The 19,460-nt window shown below is 41.4% G+C and overlaps 1 protein-coding gene across 1 annotated transcript in view; it reads left to right on the forward strand.

Moving 5' to 3' along the window:
• nkain2 (sodium/potassium transporting ATPase interacting 2) overlaps positions 1 to 19,460 on the forward strand; it is a 106,886-nt gene that overhangs the window by 42,813 nt on the left and 44,613 nt on the right. The window contains exons 2-3 of the mRNA XM_084952444.1: positions 11,351 to 11,488; positions 14,614 to 14,694. Of these exons, the coding sequence (XP_084808570.1) occupies positions 11,351 to 11,488; positions 14,614 to 14,694 (219 nt within the window). The remainder of the gene's footprint in view (positions 1 to 11,350; positions 11,489 to 14,613; positions 14,695 to 19,460) is intronic.

Consider the following 19,460-nt stretch of genomic DNA (forward strand, 5'->3'; position numbering starts at 1 on the left):
AATTCATTTAGAAATTCTTGTGATCATTTTTAGAGCTCTGTCTGTAATAAGAGACACACCGAGGCCTTGTAACACCAGTAGATCTCTGAGGTCATTTGATCAAGGTTTTCTGCTTGCCTCCTCGCTTCAGGCTCAAAGGAGACTTTGTCTTTGAAGTATCTACCTGTAGACAAACATTGAGGGAATCCTCTCATAGAGCTGCTAAGCCCCAAACTTTCTACCAAAGAGTTCTAGCAGGTAAAAAGGTTCTGAGGAGGGCTTGACCTGGTTCCTTTTTAAAGTTTGATACATTTTTAAGAGAAAAGTACACTTTTTGTGATGATTGGCTTACTTTGGCCATTCAAGCTGATATACCTAATCATATAATTTAGGCTTTATTAGAAAACATTGCCCCTCCCTGAGGGCTGGAGGTTTCTTCCTGTTAGAAATGAGATTTTCCTTCCCACTGTCACCAGGTGCTTGCTCATACAGGGTTCTCTGTATTATTGTAGGGTCTTTAGCTTACAATGTTAAAGTCCACAGAGTCCTACTGTTGTGATTGACGCTATATAAATAGAATTGAATTGACAACATTCAAAATTACTAATAAACTAGGAGTCCCACCTACTTGCAGTGTAGCCTCTTCGCACGCTGATAGTATTTTTCTTGTCTTTACTGACTAAAATAAATTGTTCTGCTTTCAGTTTCTGTGATACAATGATGTGTGTCTCAGGCGGAGACGTCGTTATTTTTTGTTGTGTGTGATCAGTCTGCTGATCAAAGGTTGCGACAGACATCAGTGCTGCACTGTTGCATTTTTCCAGCTGCCAGATATCTTCGTGTTGCGATGTTCACTTTCATTTCCGGCATTATAGCGTTAATGTGTTGGGTGGGAGATGTGAGCGAATCTCTAATGAGATCGACCACAAACATTATCCCTGCACAGTCTAATCTGTAGCGTTTCATTAACTCACTGTCATTCAGTGTTTGGGGAATAATTTCGCCTCACCTCTTTGTCTTTCCGCCAGTTTCTCCTCTGCTTAAAATCCTAAATCTCTTAAAAGTCTGTACTCCAGCAGCTTTTCACCCGAGAACCTTTTGAATGCTTTCAGAATAACTATAATTTTTGGCAGAATCTGCAAAGGGATCTGCATCCCAAACTGTGCACCTCGGAGTAGGATGTGTCTTTGTGATTGGACTTCTTAGTGCATTCATGTCATTTACAGAGAAGTCCATTTGCACTTGGAGATACATTACAGTCATAGCCCAAATTTGTTTAACATGGGCCACTGTTCTGCAATGTGGGCATAGACAGCATATGAGATGGAGGGCAAATGAGCATATATTGGATAATCTAACCCGGAAATAGTAATAGAGGTCATAAAGGTCATAAGCCTGGTGCCATTCTCCAATAGGTTTTTATTTATTTTATTTTATTTTTTACAACCAGAGGAATCACCCCCTGCTGGCCACAAAAAAGTATACAAGTTTAACGATTCAGCTTCCATGTTGCCTTTATTTTAGACCTGGAAGCTGTGTACATGTTTTATATTGTCTGATTGTATGTAATGTGACTCAACTGTGGAAATATTTTGCCAATGTAATGTCCTAGGCTTGCATGCTCCAGTATTCCACTGTAACTGAAGATTCTCGCATGCTATTTTGGTATACCAAACAGTACATCAGCATTGAAAACAGAATAACAGCAATGGCTTTACCTTTGAAGACAAATTCTAATACAATTTCCATCCATCCATCCATTTTCTTAACCTTCTATCCAACTCACGGCCACAAGTGACTGGAGCCCATCCCAGCCGGGATACACTGGTCGCAGGTCGCGGATTCTAATTAAACTTTTCTACACCTTTTCTCTGAAATATGATCACCAGGAGCTGAAATACACACCCTGGTGTGATTCTTAAGCCTCACCTCTGCATGCAAGCTTCAGATCCACATGACGAAACGCTATCACAGAACTAAATATGAAGCCATATCTCCTGCTGTATTTTCACAATCTTATTCACCAGCCTCAAAAGCCCATAAGATCAGGAAATATAATAGGTGCACCTGAAGGCTCAGCAGTAGCTTAACACAAGTCTCCTAAAAGTTCAGCCAACTCATATAAAAGCAACACGTCACCTGTGTGAGTCACAGGTATGTTTTTCCAGTGCCTGTTTCCACTAAAGCGGCATGGCTTATGACTATGGCCATCCTGCAGTGTTAATTCAAGTGGGACTTCCACTTGGAATAGTGCATAGTCCGTGTATGGCTGAGTGACTAAGGATATTATGGCTATTACAGCTATAACTGAACAGCTGTGATGACAATGAGTAGGCCTGAATGGAGGAAATTGGATATTTAATAGAGATTTTCACCTGTGATCATCATTGTCTCTTTCCATCACGGCTCCTTTCCCCTTCCTCTTTCTTTCCTCCTCTTCCACTCTTTTGCTCTCCCTCCCTTTCTTCGGATCACGACATCCTTTCATCTTTTTCCTTCTCCTCTGCTCGCTCCACCTTTCCCCGCCGTCTTTTCTCTCTCTCTCTCCGAGCTCTAAGTAGCCACAAATGGTCCCTAATAGCCTCCAATGGAGATGAATTGATCGTTGTGCGAACCGAATCGATGGGAGATTGCTTTTGCTGTACACAGTAGGGCACTGCGCAGGCAGGCGGCCTTAATTAAGTTAACAGTAAAACCACGAATGCTTCTGAGGTTTATTGCAAAAATAAGTTTCGGGTGATTAGAGAAACAGAAAATGAAAGTTGTGTAAAGAAAAAAAGGACGTATTTGTTTCACTGTGTTTGTGATTTGCTTGGATGTTGCTACTCGGTCGTGATGCTCCCTGCATGACTCATATATGATGTTTTTGGGCATTTTCTCACATTTTTTCTCTGCCTGTTTATTTTTCTCTCTGCTCCATCCCTGCTGCTTTCCATACTGCCTCTCCTCTCTGCCAGCTCGTTCTCCAGCTTCTTCTTGTTGTCTCACCACAGCCCATCTGACCTGATCTCCTCCCCTTCATCCCTCTCTGCTTTCCTTCCCTCGCTGTCGTTCCTAATGGGATGAGCGGCAGAATTTGATCAGCAGTTTTTTAAAGGTCACACAACCAAGCGAAAACTGTCAGCCAAAGAGCCGAGGGAGCAAGGAGGTGAGAGTGGAGGAGTCGAGCAGGCGGGACAGGAAGGAAAAACTGCACGAGGAGATGGAGGACAGAGAGGGAGACAGTGGAGAGAATATGGGAAGCGAGCACGGAAGTGGGAGGTAGTGAGGTAATGGGGGGGAAAAGAGGGAGGAGGCAGATGAGATAATTTGCAGTTTTGTGACATAACAGATCTGTTAACAGATGAATACATATTAAATATGCAGGAGAGATGAAGGAAGGAAGAAGGCGGAGAGATGATGATGAGAAAAGGAAAAGGATGGGAGGAAATGAGGAGATGAGAGCAAGGAAAGGGAGGTCGGGAAAGGAAAGACGGTGAGGAAGGAGGAATGGAGACATTTTCATTTCTCTCACCCAGTGCCACTCATCTCTTTGCTCAGTAACAGTGGGATCCTAATCACCTCTCCATCTCATCAGATCCCTCTCTCCATCCTTCACTGTCTCATTCTCTCTCTTTCTCTTCGTCTTGTGTTTAAGATAAAAGACAGTCGTCGCTCTGCAGTGTCTCATAATAGTCACGCAGTGCAGATGTCCTCCTGTCTGCAGCAAGGCTCATTCTTTGATTTCCATCTATCATTCATCATCAAATACACCCAACTCTTTCCACCTCACTGAAAACCCTTTCCTGCTCTGCCTCTCTGCTGTCCCTTTCATCAGCTTCATATTTCTTTCTGCTGCTAATCTATTCCTGAAGTATTTCGGTGCGTCTTTGCCCTCACTGCATCTGCATCACTGTGTTGCGTGTGTGTACGAGTGTGTGTGCGCGTGCGTGTGTGTGGCAGAAACAATTTGCAGCACAAATGAACTGCAGAAGACAGCAGAGGGGTGGAAACCTTCCTCTGTCCACACTGGCTTTGTTGAGGTTAAAAGGGTCAGCAGTTTCATGTTTCACTGTGTGCACATAGCGGGGACCCCCACAGTCGCCGTATGCGTATGACGTCATCAGGAGTGGGTCTGTTTTCCGAGGAGGCTGAGGAAGTGTGGCATCTTTGCACAGCTGCAGCATCGATAAGTTGCTGACACCACGTCACTATCCTCCACCAGCACTCCCAGAGGAACGCGCACAGCATCGTCAAGAACCACAACCATCCGGCACACACACTTTTCCTGCTGTTGCGTGTTTCGTTGTCCACCTCCATGAGGCATGACAAATAATGGGAGAGGCAAAGCTTTTACCAATTTATTAACCAAAGAGAAGCAAAAACATATTTGACTTCACGAAGTGTGTTAGTCAGTAGTTGGATGGCTGAATGTTAAGTGGGTGGTGTTGCATAGTGTAAAAACTAAAGCAACAAGCCTAAAGTCAACTGAACTCATAGCATAGCTGGAGAGTGAGAACAAAGCTGAATAAGCTGTGTTTTAACCTAAATATGATCGATAAGGCTGAACTAGTTAAATATTTGAAGATGGAAACTACGTTGATGGCATCATTAGCTCCGCAATTTGTTGGACACAGACACAACCTTTGTAGACTTGCCTCTGTACACCACCACAGTAGAGTTTAAATCAGTTAGTCAATACGTGATTGAATTGCAGATTTTCAGCTTTAATTCAAGGGGTGTTACAAAACCTGTGCATTTATTGCTCAGGCATTACAGCCATTTTTATACACATTCCCCTGCTATGAGACTGTGTTGGAATACATCTTTGTTGGAGATAAATTTATGAATATCAGGAGCGGGACCACGCCTCAAAACACGCCCCTTCCGAGTCTTATCTATATATGATCCCCCCAGTTCTACAAGCTGTTTGTTCTCATTTATGTGCCTCACCCTCCCTCCCCTTTTCAATCCTTTCAATTCTTCGCTTCTATTTAGTACATGGGGATCTGCCAGGCCCCAGTCCCCATCGAGGCCTGCCCCAAACAGCAGCTCATTTCTTGATTAAGCCATTCGCCTTTATCTACTAAAAATGCTTCCAAACCTAAAATGAGGACGTGGGTCCAGCTAGTGAATAGATATTTTAGCAGATATGCTTTGCTTGTGTCACCTTACCTCATGGGTTTTTTCAGTCCATCTCCAGTTTGCCAGGCTTAGCTTACCAAACAGATAGTTAAGTTAATTTACTAAAAAAGTAACTAAAGAAAAGAAATGGAAGACAATTTGAATAGAATGTTATGGTCACAACAGAGATAAAAAATTCAACAAAAGGCATATTTACTTCTACTAGATATGTCGGCAGCCAGTACTAATGACCGATACTAGCTATTTGCTGATCTATGTCAGCATTTGTAACAGCCGATAAATTAAAAATTAAAAAGGAAAAAAATGAATTGTGAGAAACTTCCTTTAGCCATGTTGCAAATGTTGACGTTGCCATCGTTTGTCCAACAGAGGGCACTCCACATATCCCTATTTACAACACCCGTGTTTGGAACGCCAGAAACACCAGCGGGTAGTCGGGCAGAGCGTAAATGAGCGAATAAATAACTAAACATAGTAAATATTAGGGAAATGTGCTTATGTGTCATGTGTCTGAAAGAATATTCGATTTTCAAATCACGAAATAATGGTATCTGTCTTAAAAATCCTATGTCCGACAGACTCTGTCAGAAGTACTATACTACAAAGCATTGGGATTTATTTATTTATTTCATTTATTTATTTTTAGCTTAACACTTAGCGAGTGTATGGAATTAGTCCAGTATACAATAACCTCTGTTTATACATGTAAAAGAGTGGGCACCATTCAGTTTTACTCAGTTGTTCAGCTGATATTTGTTCATCATCATTCATTAGCAGTAGGATGATGCGTTCGGCAACACCACACAGTTTTCTGGACTTTACCCAGACTTCCCAGCAGCTCTCGACCTATGAACCTTTATTGCAGAAACCTTGCTTTGCATTCTGTGTATCTCCAGAGACCAGGCGGCTGGCAGTATTCCTGCTTTTTTTTACACAATCAATCATTAGTTTTTCCAACCAAATGTCACATTTTTTTAAACATTCAATTGCATAATCAAGTTAAGAATAGCCGCTGCCAACCGTTCTACAGATTTGCTGTGACTGTCAAATGTTGCACCTATCTGCCCGTACTGTTAATCACATCAGCCACAAATAACCTGCCTACAAAAACAACAATAAAAATCCACACGTTTATTGTTTCTGACACTTAAATATGCACAGTTACCACTGGCCTGGAGTAACCTGGATACATGGATAGTGTTGCAGGTTGGGTATCTTTACTCACCACTAAAATCATTAACGGCGCTAATCAACGACAGGAGAGTAAATTAGCCGGCAACAGAGGTCACAGTGTCGTTTGTGGAAAACTGCTGTCGATGCCACCTTTCACCTCCTGCAGCTTGGTAACAAATAAAAATCAAGTTTTTTGCAAAGCTTCAAATCATTGTTTGAGACAAGCAGGTGACTGGTCTTTGTTACTTTGGCAGTTAGATTACTTTCCCTTTAAACGCAGCCCAGAATCTATTTTATTTTTTCTCAGGAATTTGGCCTCTCTCCACGTAAATGGATAGCAGGGGAGTGATAGATTCACTGTAGCTCTACTTAGACTCCGTCTGCATTTGGGAAGCTGATGCCAGGAAGAGCACACGCATCAGTCTATGCTAACAAAACAGTAGGTGGAATAAACATTCTTGGTCCCTGAGGGAATTTGTGCTGGCATTGGATAGATTGACAGAAGGCTGAATATAAAGTTGCTTTCTGTGTTTTGTGAACCATTGTTAAACAGAGAAATGGAGTACCCACTTTATTTTCCACGCATTCATAGATGCAAGCATTGGCTCTCCAGAGCTCCAAGTATTCTTATGTGCTAGACCAGAACATATCGAGAGTAATTTGCTGTGTCCACCTGCAGATTTACAGTACATATGTACAGCAATTAAAATAACCCTAGTGCGCATGCATCCCTGGCCTAAGCATTGGCTCTGAAATGTCCAAATCTGTCAGCAGCATCAAAGCGAGCTGCATCTAATCCCAAAGGACCCGGCTAGCCAGCTTGGAGCTCCACCTGCACACCACTGGAAGCTTTCATCAGCTGCACGTATCACAAAACTGCCATATCTGCTTACATGCAGGCCATACACTGCTGCTGGGAACGAGGCTCCAATGCACAGCTCTTCATCTCCCTTCCCCCAGAGTTAAAGTTGTTGAAAAGCAGAAGAAACTCAAACTGTTTCTTCTGTCATACGATTCATGAAAAAGGATGCAGGCGTTAGGAGGGTAGGGAGGTGAGGGGGGGTGCTTACGTGTCTCCTTTCTGTCAGGAGAATTGAAGAAGTGAATTACAAAGGATGATCTACTGGGGCAGCTGATGTTAGTTGTTTTGCAGCTGAGACATGTAATGAGAGTTTCACATGAAAAGACGAGTGCAGTGCACGAACAGATGGTCTGAATTTGAATATTCCTTTCATTGGTTCCTATATGAACCCAGGTTAGAGCAATAAACCCCGACAACTGTTTTTTTTAAGTGACTGACAGTTAAACTATAGAAATTCTTTACTTCATTTCTTGGATTTTCTCCACTGGATACTCCTTTCTGTGACTTCTCTTACTTGTGTGTGTGTGTGTGTGTGTGTGTGTGTGTGTCTGTGTGTGTGTGTCTGTGTGTGTCCCAGCTGGAGTGAAGACTGTTTATATTATTGGTGATGAAAGAGGGGCCCCAAGAGGCCTCTATAATAGGCTGGGAGGCCTCTGACTTTTTATAATGGTCTGTATGGTTGTGTGTGCCTGCTTGTGAGAGAGACACAATTGTACCACTATATAATTGTCAATGGGAGGACACACTTTTACATAATACAGATACACAAAGAAAGAGAGAGAGAGAGTCTATCCAAACATAAAGGCACTCACACAGAGAAGCACAGTCATCTCTCTCTCTCTCTCTCTCTCTCTATCTCACTCACACTCACACACATTGTTGAGCCATCTGAGCCCAGTGTGTCCAATAACAGCAGGTGCTGTCAAGTGCAAGCACAGCAGACCTGCCCTGACACAGAAACCCACACATGGATGGATGCACATATGTCAGCACGCCGCACACTCATTCATACACCTTCCTTTTTCCGTGTAGCTCTCACATTCAGTAACTCATTTTTAAAACGACGGTCTGATTGGTGAAGTTTATGCACTGTTACGGTTGTAGTCATGACAGCGTGCCTGGTACTGTTGGGATGTTCCCATCTGTGCAGGACTTCCTCCAGTGCCCATCAGCCCTACTTTATGTTAAATATTGAGGGTAAACTTTGGGATTTTAAAAAAAGTGTATTAAATATGATTTTATTTATATAGAGATATAAAATAACAATGACCAGTGACCAGCCTTCTGCTACAGTTTTACAAATATAAAATCAGCTTGAAAGAGTCAAAAGAACTGTGATGCTTTAATGTTTAGTTGAAATTTGATTACTTGTGTTTACCAATTAGGTTAGTCCTCACGCAGGCCTAGAGACAAGTTGGCGACCACCTGGCGACCAATGAGGTTGCTAGGAAAAAATGAGGATTTGGTCATTGTTATTGTAAGTTATTGCTTAAAGCTGCGTTTACACAGGCCTATCAGTCAGTAACCCCTGGCAACCACGGAAAAAACAACTGGTTGGCGAGCATTTATGGGAGGATGGTGGCAGATGCTAGGTTGATGTTGTACCAAAAAACTCCCCAACTACTTGCTAAATTTTAAAGAAACTGCAAAAAGTGCCTTCAAAGTAAAACTTGCACCTTTTGGAACACAATTGAATCACAACTTTTACTTTAAAGGCAAACATTTTTACGTTTATGTTGCTCTTTTTCAGCTTTTCAAAAGTACAAGTGACTGAGATGATCTGAGATTGACCAAAGTATATTTCAAAAGAGGCTTTTGTTGCAGCCAAAAATGTACCACGATGGATTCATAGCCTCACGCTAGCGCTAGAACATTAACACCGAACAAACAAACAACCTGCCTACAACCATGGTTACACAATCATTTGTATTTTTAATGCTTATATTAAATATCCTGTATCAGATACCTTTTAGCTGCTTTGTCATTCACATGGATTTACCACAGACAGCAGGTCTATATGTTTCATTTGGCAGATTTCTTTTTACAGCACATGCCCTGTTTGATGCAACCCCAAAGAGATTGGTGTCACGTCTGGGGATCTTTCGCTTGCCAGGCAAATGCATAAACCACTACACTACACCTTTAGTTGATGTACGAACATGTAATATTTTCATAATGGGTTTGTGTCCAAGAACACCCAGGCTTCGCTGCTGGTGTGATCCCAGCTCAACACGGTCTCTAGCTTTGTCTGTAGTGCTGCCGTATGGCTTACCTTTAGGGCACTCTGAACTAAGCCGTCCAGAAATTTGCCTGCATGTGTGTGAGAAGAGATCAGGTGTAAACAACGTTCATTTTAAACTCAACGACACACCCATAATGATTCGGGACAGTATTTTGCAGGGTTGCAATGCTATCTTGACAAAATCTGTGCAGACAGACCACCTTTGTGTTACCTCCTGCTACAGTATTCATTTAAATGAGAGACACTCACAGACAGGCAGCCTCACAAGCTGAAAACAATACCAGCTACACAGTCATGGCTGGTAATGAAGCCCTTGATTTGATATGTAAGTCGATGATGTGTAATCTCTTCTAGCTGAGAGCGTAGAACAGTAAATATCAGTCTCATTTGCACTAAATGAAGCTAATAATGGCATCCTTAGCTTTCATGTTATATTTTTTTCTTATTTCTTTTTAGTGCACACCTTTTCTTTGTCTCATGCTCTCTCTTTGTTCCCCCCTCACCATCTCCCTGTCCCTGTCTTTGTCTGTGTGCGTTAATATATTTAGCAGTGCCATATCATACGCTGTGCTAACTTCATTAACTATCTCAGCATGAGCCTACAGTGACTGAATGATAATAACCCTCACCCCCCAGACTCACTGGCTCTACCACACACACACACACACACACACACACACACACACACACACACACACACACACACACACACACACACACACAGAGCCCTGGGAGCTTAACAGTAATGCATGTATAACTGATTACAGTTTACTTCATTATGACAAAGGATTTTATATTTGTTATTATGATAAATGACCTCTCTAACCCCATCAGACCCATCGGTGAGTTCATCATTAAGAGTCCCAAATAAATACGTGTAAAGAAGACAGAAAAATCAGCTGATTGAAGAAAGGGGGTGAATTAAAAAAACAAAAAAACAGCCATCGTTAGTTCAAATATTACGTCAGAGTTAGGCTGCGATTCATCTGCAAAATTGTTTTCTGCATTTAACAAAGAACCACAGCAAATCCTTACATTTGAGGGAGTTAGCCATGATTAATGACTAATGATTAATTTTCTGTTGGTCGACCAGTTGTTTGAGGTTTCACAGCATGTCTGCGATAATTAGGAAAAACGGTGCTGATCTCTATGCCAAGCTGTCCTTTTGAAAGCTTTAAACGGGTTTCTCCCAGTGTGGCACAGACGTTCACTTTGGACTCAAAGGTGAACTGATTAGATTTTTGTGGTCAGAGGTCAAAAGACCAAGGTCCCAGTAATCTCATGTCCGTTGCTGTCTCGTGAAAGCGATATTTCAGGAGCAGCTGCAAGGGATTTAATTACATCTGGCACAAATGTTGACTTGGACTCAAGAATGAACGGATCTGAGCGTGGCGGTCAAGGGGCAAGCTCACTGTGGGCTTATGAAACATGTTTTTGGACGTTTTTCAAGGATTAATGACACAATTTTCTCTCAAATGTCCAGACGGGTGAAAACACTAAGTTGGATCATTTAGATCCAGAAGGGCATCATCTTCAATGTGACATCATAACATTGTGTAAAAACACTTTTATTCTCCAACACCATTACTTGGGAACAAAGGTCATGACCATATGGTCAGAAGACGGATTGATGAGACTACAAACTGTGGTGATTAATTGGTCCTGCTGGGGTTCAAGATGCTTGTAAAGCATCTGTGTTTTAGAATTTGTGGCTTTCTGTGGGTGAAGGATCACTAGTGTCGTGTCTACAGTGCATTTCCCAAACATAAATACACTTAATACCTTTTTTTTTTTTATTGAAAAGCCATCGTGGTTGGTAGAGGTGTACCATACTGCAAAGCTGTAACTAGAGTTTTATGTCATTTCTGTCACTGTTGGTAGTTTTACCTTTAACAGTCAAATGTTTTACAGAAAACATGCCTTTGTTTTCTTGCGTCTAATCTCACTCCTTTGCTTCTTTTTTCTATCAGGTCAGTGTGCTGGAGCGCCAGGTGATAGATTTCCTGGGATACCAGTGGGCTCCCATCCTGACCAACTTCCTGCACATCATTGTTGTCATCCTGGGCCTTTTTGGCACCATTCAGTTCAGGCCGAGATACGTCACTGGGGTGAGTTTTGCACTCAAAACAAGCATTTTACTTATACTCTGCTCTCTCTCTTTTTTAAAGCTTTATAACTTATATAAGTAGTAAGTTTGATGTTTTCACAACCTTTCGTTAAAAAATATTTCCGGACATTGAAAACTTCATTCATACCTGGAGGATGCACTATAAAATCCACTTGAATGGATAACAGAGAAAATTTAAACAGTTTGCATTAATAATTAATAAAAACACATCTGCTGGTGGATGCAAGATTGATGGAAGACCATGTACTGTATTTATTTTATATACCGATGAGCCACTACATTAAAATTGACGGTCTGAGTGAATAACTCTGATCATCTCATCACAATGTAAAGCGTTGCTGGGAAATCTGGTTCCAGGCATTCATGTTGATGTTATTTTGACACGTGCATTTTGGTGAAACAGAGTTTTCACAGGGAAATATCCCAGGTGGATCCCAGCAAATTCAGCTCGTGGTGAAAAGCTCCCAGAAAGTGCAAAAGCTTACTCTACAGGCCTCAGTTAGCACGTTAAATGTTAAAATTCATGACAGTACGATTAGAAAAAGACTGAACACGTTTGGCTTGTTTGGAAGGGTTTCCAGGAGAAAGCCTCTTCTCTCTAAAAAGAACATGACAGTACAGCTTAGGTTTGCAAAGCTACATCTGAACAAACCACAAGACGTCTGGAAAGCTTGGCCAAATTGGGTCACGAAACAGGACAATGATCCCAAGCACAGTAGCACATCTACTATAGAACTTCTGAAGAAAAAAAGAATCAAGGTGCTGCAATGCCCTAGTACGAGTTAACCTGATTGAAATGCTGTGGCAGAAATTTAAGCGAGGAGTGCATAGATGAATGCTCGCAAACCTCAAGGCACTCGAGCAATGTTGTAAAGAAGAGTGGTCCAAAATTTCCCTCACAACAGTGTGAGAGACTGATGAAGTCATACATAAAACAATTACTTCAACTTATTGCTGCTAAAGGTGCTTCTACAAGCTAGAATTATGGAGTGTAATTAGTTTTTCACAGGACTGCACAGTGAACACTTTGTTTCCCATGTGACTGTACCGCCGTGTTGCAGACGTGTTTTTAAGGGATTTAAATACAATTTGATTATTAAAGAGTTTGAATAATGGTTTTAAACAGACATTAAATACATAAAATCTATTTGTATGGACCAATTTTAACCTCATTTTTCTGGCTTTCAGACTACTCCTGGGTTTTCTCCCGTTTAATTGAATAGCAAATCAAAAACCTGGAACATTGCTAGCAAAACTTTTTTTTTAAAACAAAGAACCCAAGGACCTAAGGCATTATCAGAGCCTGCACACTCCCAAGATCCCAGTCTAATCAAGCTTCTGTGGGATGTGCAGACAGAAGCCAAATGTAAAGCAGCTCCACCCAGTCTATACCAGAATCCTGGTGCCATCAGACTCCAGAGGTCCCATGTTCATGCTCTAATAGGTTAGAGGTGGTGATGTGGCTGATCGGTATATATATTTTAAAAAATGCATTATTGTAAAAAAAAAAAAAAAAAAAATAATATATATATATATATATATATATATATATATATATATATATATATGTGTGTGTGTGTAGGGATGGGTACCGGTATGGTTCTGTCAAAAACGGTAGTAACCAGACCGAAAAGCAGCGCACATTTCGGTGCTTTATTTCGGTGCTTTTTTTCCTGAGCTGTGATACACTTTAGATTCTAGCCAATCATTTTACGTTTCCGAGGATAGTAGGCGGGTCCAGGTACGTACGTTCTTTTAGAGCAGAGCTACAGATTAAAAATGCCCAAGGCGAAGCGGTCAAAAGTCTGGCTGTACTTCACAGCAAAATATGCAAACTCAGCAGCCTGCAACAAGTGCTTTAAGGTGATACTGTCAAAGGAGGTAACACCTCAAATCCGATAAAACACCTGGCAACGCATAGCGTTTTTTTTTAAAGCCGAGAAATGCGCCGTATTTAATAGCTTGCTGCAAGACCTCACACCGTGCACATCTACTGCGGGTGTGGTGCCTGTTATCGGACGCGGAGTTTGCAACATCCCCCAAAAACCCGAAGAGGAGAGTCCTGGCCCCTAGCCCTGCCAGTGTAGCAGAAATGATGACGGATGATGATGGCAGCAGCAGCCGTTCTTCTCTGCGTGAGTAGCTTAATGTTGTCCGTGTGTAATTTACGTTGAGTAGGCTAACCACGTTATTACATTAATGCATGTAAGGTGAACTAGCAAATATCATCATAGCTACATGCGGCTGTCTTCTTGTTTGATGGCAGATGCTCCCTTCACCCTGGCCAAAAAGGCTAAAATGACCAAAGAAAAAGTGGAAAACAGTTAAACATGAGAGGTTTTTGGACAAAGTTTGTGTTTTTTCCATTGTTTAAGCACTGCTTCCAGCCAAGAATGATACCATATATGCCCCATAGTTGCAGAAAAGGCTAACATTGTTATCTTTTTACAAAAAACAGCTGAACATGAGAGGTTTTTGGACCAATTTTGTGTTCTCCATTCTTTAAGCACCGGTTTGAGCACCGTTTAAGCACCGGCACCGTTTCAAAAGTACCGGTTTGGCACCGGTATCGGGTAAAACCTAAACGATACCCATCCCTATATATGTGTATATATGTATATATGTAAAAAGATGGTGTGAACAGAGTGGGAGTAGGAAGAACTTTTGAGGAGGAATTAGCAGATTAGTGCAAAGCTCCCCTTCACATTGCCACATTGTATTAATCCAATCAGAAGACCTTCAAGTAGACACACAAGGTTTAGTAAGAAGATTCAGTTAATGAAAGAGACTGAAAGTTGTATCAAAGCTTGTAAAATCATTCTCACTTTCTTATAACTTGCACAAACACATACACACAACACCGCTACCCATTTTCTCTTCCTGTCTGGTTTGATTCAGGTGATCAGTTGTATTATTTGCCGTTGTTTCTGTTTCTTTGCATCTCAACGACATCAAAAGTGAAGCCTCCCTCTCTCTTTCTCTCTGTCTCACCCAGTCCCAATGCAAGACACGAAGATGCATTTTAAATTCTCTAACAAAGGCTTGTCAAGTCTTGTCGGCATCTCACTTTCCTCTCTGCGTATCTCTCTGCCTGTTTCTCCGCAGTATGCAGCCTGGCTCGTAGTCTGGATGACCTGGAACGTTTTCATCATCTGTTTTTACCTGGAGGTTGGAGACCTGTCCAGAGTAAGAACATTTTTCATTGTCAAGTCTTAATGTGCCAGCGTTAACACAAAAAAAGGCCCAAACTAGCAATGCATTGATTCTCTAAACAAGTTCAAGTTGCCTGCAAGTTTAATATATATTGTGTTATACACACAGGTTAGACACAGTGACTTGAGCCACACTGTTCATTTGGGTAACGTGTTCTCAAACTTGTTTACTTGTTCACAAAGTTTGAACGCAGTCCCATGAAAATGCATTAAGCCAAAATCCCTCAACCTGAAGGAGAAAGGGTTGACCTTGGGCTGAGCGGATGACTGAAATTCAGCACTGTACTGCTGTCCCGGGTCTCAGCAGAGACGATCACCACCAGGACCTCGGTCAAACTTCCGCCTCTGATGAAGCACCTCTCAACCATCACGTAGAGGGGAGGGAGCACCATTGCAAAATATGGATATAAATCTGATAACACACATTCAAGTGGTGTAGGGAACCTAAATATTATTATTATTTATTTTATTTTATTTTTTGCATTTAGATATGGCTTTGTTTACTCCCAGCATGCTATATGAGTCACACAAATATGCAGAAAAGAATTAAATCACTAAATATGCCGATTATTTGTGAGGGTTTACTTTAAACTTTACTTTACTTTAAAACCGTCTGCCATTACATGTACGTTGGTTCCCCTTGTGCCACCAAGCTAGTTGTAATTCTTCTGGGGATGTCCTGCAGTCTCTGGCACCCTTTGGGTCTTGTGAAATATGGATTTTGGCCTCTGCGGATCGGGCTTGTTCCAGTGCATTTTGTAGATGCTTGGTTGACTGATTGATCGATTGGGGTCTGTCGAGGCTGGATGGTTTGTTATGTTTCTTGAGCTGTTCCTGAGCTTTTTCTGTGGTTTGCCAGGATATATCGTCCTGCTAGTGAAAGGCAGCGGCCATTGGGGAGCACTGCTATATGGAGTGTTGGGGTACTTTGAGTGCAACAGTGGTGAGATTGGTGGTATGTGCCAAAGCAAAATGTGCATGAATGTCAAGACCAAAGATTTCTTAGTGGAACATTGCATTGTAGTGAAATTATTTCCTTTCAGCCATCATTGGTTTGATTTTAAAATCACTATGTTGCTATTATGCACTAAGAAATATTAGAGATGACTGGAGGGTTTTCAAACTCTTTTTGATGTGTTTTTCAAAAGTTAGCCTTATCTAAACTCCAAATTTGTTGATTTAAATGTATTTTATCAGATTCGATGATTTATTAAGGCTAATCAGTGCTTCCATAAACAGAAGAAATCAGTTGACGTGAGTGCTGATTATTGCTGATTACACACTCGGGTGTGTGGCTGTTGAAAAAAAAATATTGCCTCACTTCTCTGTAATTTACTTATTTTATTGGAAAGTTTCACAACATGCTTGCTATCAGTTTAATATCTGACACAGGACTGCGGTTACAGCCGCCTCATACCATCTGTCTTAATCTGTTCTAATCTACATCTTATTGGTTTTTCCATCAGTCATCCATCAATCAATTAATGATATTTGGGAGTACAATTTCTTTTATATCTGGTACTTGTTGCATATACTCATACCGTTTCTGCTCTTCCCACGCAGACACACAGTCTCAGCCTTTTTCACAAATTTTTACACATTTCAATTTTGAGTTGAAAGTTGTCTAAAATCCGCCTTCTGTTTAGAAATCCGAATAGCTGGGCGATAAATTTTATTCACCGCATTCGACAGTGGGTCAGTGGCTGATTGGTATATACCTCTCAATATCCCCATGGCCTAGTTGTAACAGAAACCACTGAAACTGAGAGAACAGGGGACCACTGTTTGGGTTTCGTTTTTATCACACAGGAAAAACGAGCAAGTCTGTCATTTTAAACGGATAGAGTGGAAGGTAGAAACATGCGGAAATGGCACAGCAAAATAAATAGTGTGGATCACTTTTCTTTGGGTTAAAATTATTAGTCTGTGTTCTGTAAGATAAAGTCATTTAAAAGGCTTCAACTCTCCTGACCAAAATCAACACATCTGGTTTCTAATGAGGGCAAAGCAGCCAGTTAATTAGCAATACCGTCATCAATTACCCGCTGACCAATCGTACAGAAGCACACACAAACCAGATGCTAAACAGCTTTGTTTTTATGACCAGAACAGTTTGCACGTGCCTCAAGGACACATCCTCCTTGACCCAGTTACCGTAGCAGAGAAAACCACAAAGTCCCGCTTCTCCTCCGATCAGCTCCACCAGCTGTTATACAGTGTGAGATATAAATCCATCACCAACCGTTCCGAGGCTTAATTTCTGACCTGAGGGCTATTATTATTCTGGTCCACATGTAAAACAAGTACAAGTCTGATATTGTTTCCACAGGTGTACACATCCAGTTTAAAACATAAGAAAACTGATTTCTGTACTCCCGCATTGTGAGTGGTAGTCAACGCCAGAATAACAACAGATTTGGCAACAGGCCTCAAAATTTTTTACAAAATTAAGATCTTAGAACAGCTTTAAACACTGGAAGTGATTTGCAGCGATGTGGTGAACAATGGGAGGTAAATTATGCTCAGTGACTTGAAGTGAGCAGGTCCCAACATAAACTTCTCTCAACTTCCAGCAACCACTGAATCCCCAAAGCTATTTAACTTGGATACTTCCATCTATACTGATTTATATTGGTATGGTTCTGTTTTGGACCCTCTCATCCCTTCTGCATTAACTGTAAATCTGTACAAATATATTGTATGTTAAAAATATTTTTCAGACTCATCTATCTTTAATGCAGGCGTGCTGCATTTAGTTTTTTAAGATTAAGCTTGATTTTTACAGATTTTCAGATGCAAATAAACAGATCTGACCAATCAGATCACTGCATTCCAAAGAGCTTAAACTACCCTGAAATATGTACAAAAGCAGCTCTGATATAACTTCAACTCCTGGACCAAACCATGAAATTCTCCCTGCTTCTTACCTCTCGGGAGGATTAGATGAACCCAGAATCTCCGTTTTTCTTTCTGTTGTTTAGAAACATCAGAACCAGGTCGTCTTGTTTCGGATGCTGGTTTCATAGCTTGGTGCTGACTTTTGGTGTGTATATACGTTACAGCAGCAGTCCCCAACCTACGGGCGACTCACGGGCCGGTACTGGGCCGCGAGAGTTGAGGCTTGGGTGTAAAATTTTTGGTTTTCAGGGTTTTTACCGGTTTTTATCCTTTTTTTAAAACATCGTTTTTATTGTTAACTCGGTTTCCCTGGGTCTTTTCTCGTGTGTTATGAATAAATTTTCTGTTTTTTGGTATTGTACTGGTTTAACTGGCAAAAAAGGTTGGGGACCGCTGCGTTAAGGGAGAAGTTCACATCCTAAAAACTCAGAAATTCATGCTTTGTGTAAATGGCCTCAGAGCAGGCAATGCACCTCCCTGCCTTTATATATAAAGGCTGGAGATGAAGGTGGGTTGCAAAGTGGATTGCAGGTGTGTAGAATAACCAGTTCCACATGTAGAGGAGTCCCAGCTGACCTTTTAGCTGGTCAGCTGTGGGCTTCCTGGTCTATAACACTCTCCGGTTTAATCACCCTGAGGGAAACTAGATGTTAGCGCCAGATTTAATTGGATCCCAACCAGCAGCTGATAAAAGTTGATATAATATCATGACAGCCCAGCGAAAACAGACTTCAGGCTCGGATTCGAATACGAGTGTATCAGTAACACATGGTTTGTACAGTATATTTACCAGAGAGTGAGATGAGTATCATCGTGACATGTTCTTTTCCTGCTGCCTCTATTTATGTATCACACTGCCACTTGTCGGTATTTGATAAGGGTGAGGTTGGCACGCGCTTCAAGAATGCCATGATATAAATGAAATTTCTTTGAAACTCTCTCTCTCATTTGCTTCTCAATGCCACTCTCTCGCTCAGTCTCTCTCTCTCCCTCCTCCTGCGCCTCACTCTCTCTGTCTCCATGTAAGTCATCCCTCCTCTCCCTCTGCTCACCCTATAATCAAGTCTTTTTCAAGTTGCTTTCCAAAGTCCCATGCTCCTCTTCTGTCTCGCACATCTTCATCTCTCGCCTCGTTCTTCATTCCCCCTCCTCCTTCAAATTTCTTTTGTAGAGACACGGGGAAACGTGGTCCTGATGAGAAGGCACTCCTATTAGTGGACAATACAGGGCAGGGATTTGTGTACAGCCCATTACTTTATACACTCACACCATTACTGCGGGGTCACGGGACAAAACTGATTGTGACACGCTGCATTTTTCTTCATAAAAGCCATCTGGCGTCTCCAAATGAAAGAGGGTGACAGTCCTTTGATTTATGCTATGTTATCACTGACACTTGGATTTGTAATGTAGCTTTGATGTCATTTTTTTCAGCCCAACACTCAGTTTTAACCATTAATAGACTTGATATGCAGATTGTACGTTTATCAGCCTATCAGGGAAATAAGTGAGCGCTTAGGGGCCTGCCTTCATTTTATATATTTTTTCTGCATGATATGTTTTAAACTAGGGGAAATATTGCAGGCAAAAGCCTTGAATCTTCTCAATTCCTTCCATGATGACAGATTTCATTTTAACCATGCGGTGCACGGCACACAGGCTGTTTGATGTTCTGCTAACTGCAAATGTTCTTGGTGTTTTGTAGTACAACAGCAGGAAAAGTCAGAAATATTAGGCCTGTAAAGGTATGGCATTTGCCAAACGCCCATGACATTTCTTCTTGATAAGGAAAGTAAACCCCCATGAAAGTGAGTGGAAAAGTAGGAGAGACACTGAGTGGAT

This window comes from Perissodus microlepis, chromosome 15 (genome assembly GCF_051167445.1).
Source record: "Perissodus microlepis isolate ML-2025 ecotype Zambia chromosome 15, ASM5116744v1, whole genome shotgun sequence".
Lineage (NCBI taxonomy): Eukaryota > Metazoa > Chordata > Actinopteri > Cichliformes > Cichlidae > Perissodus > Perissodus microlepis.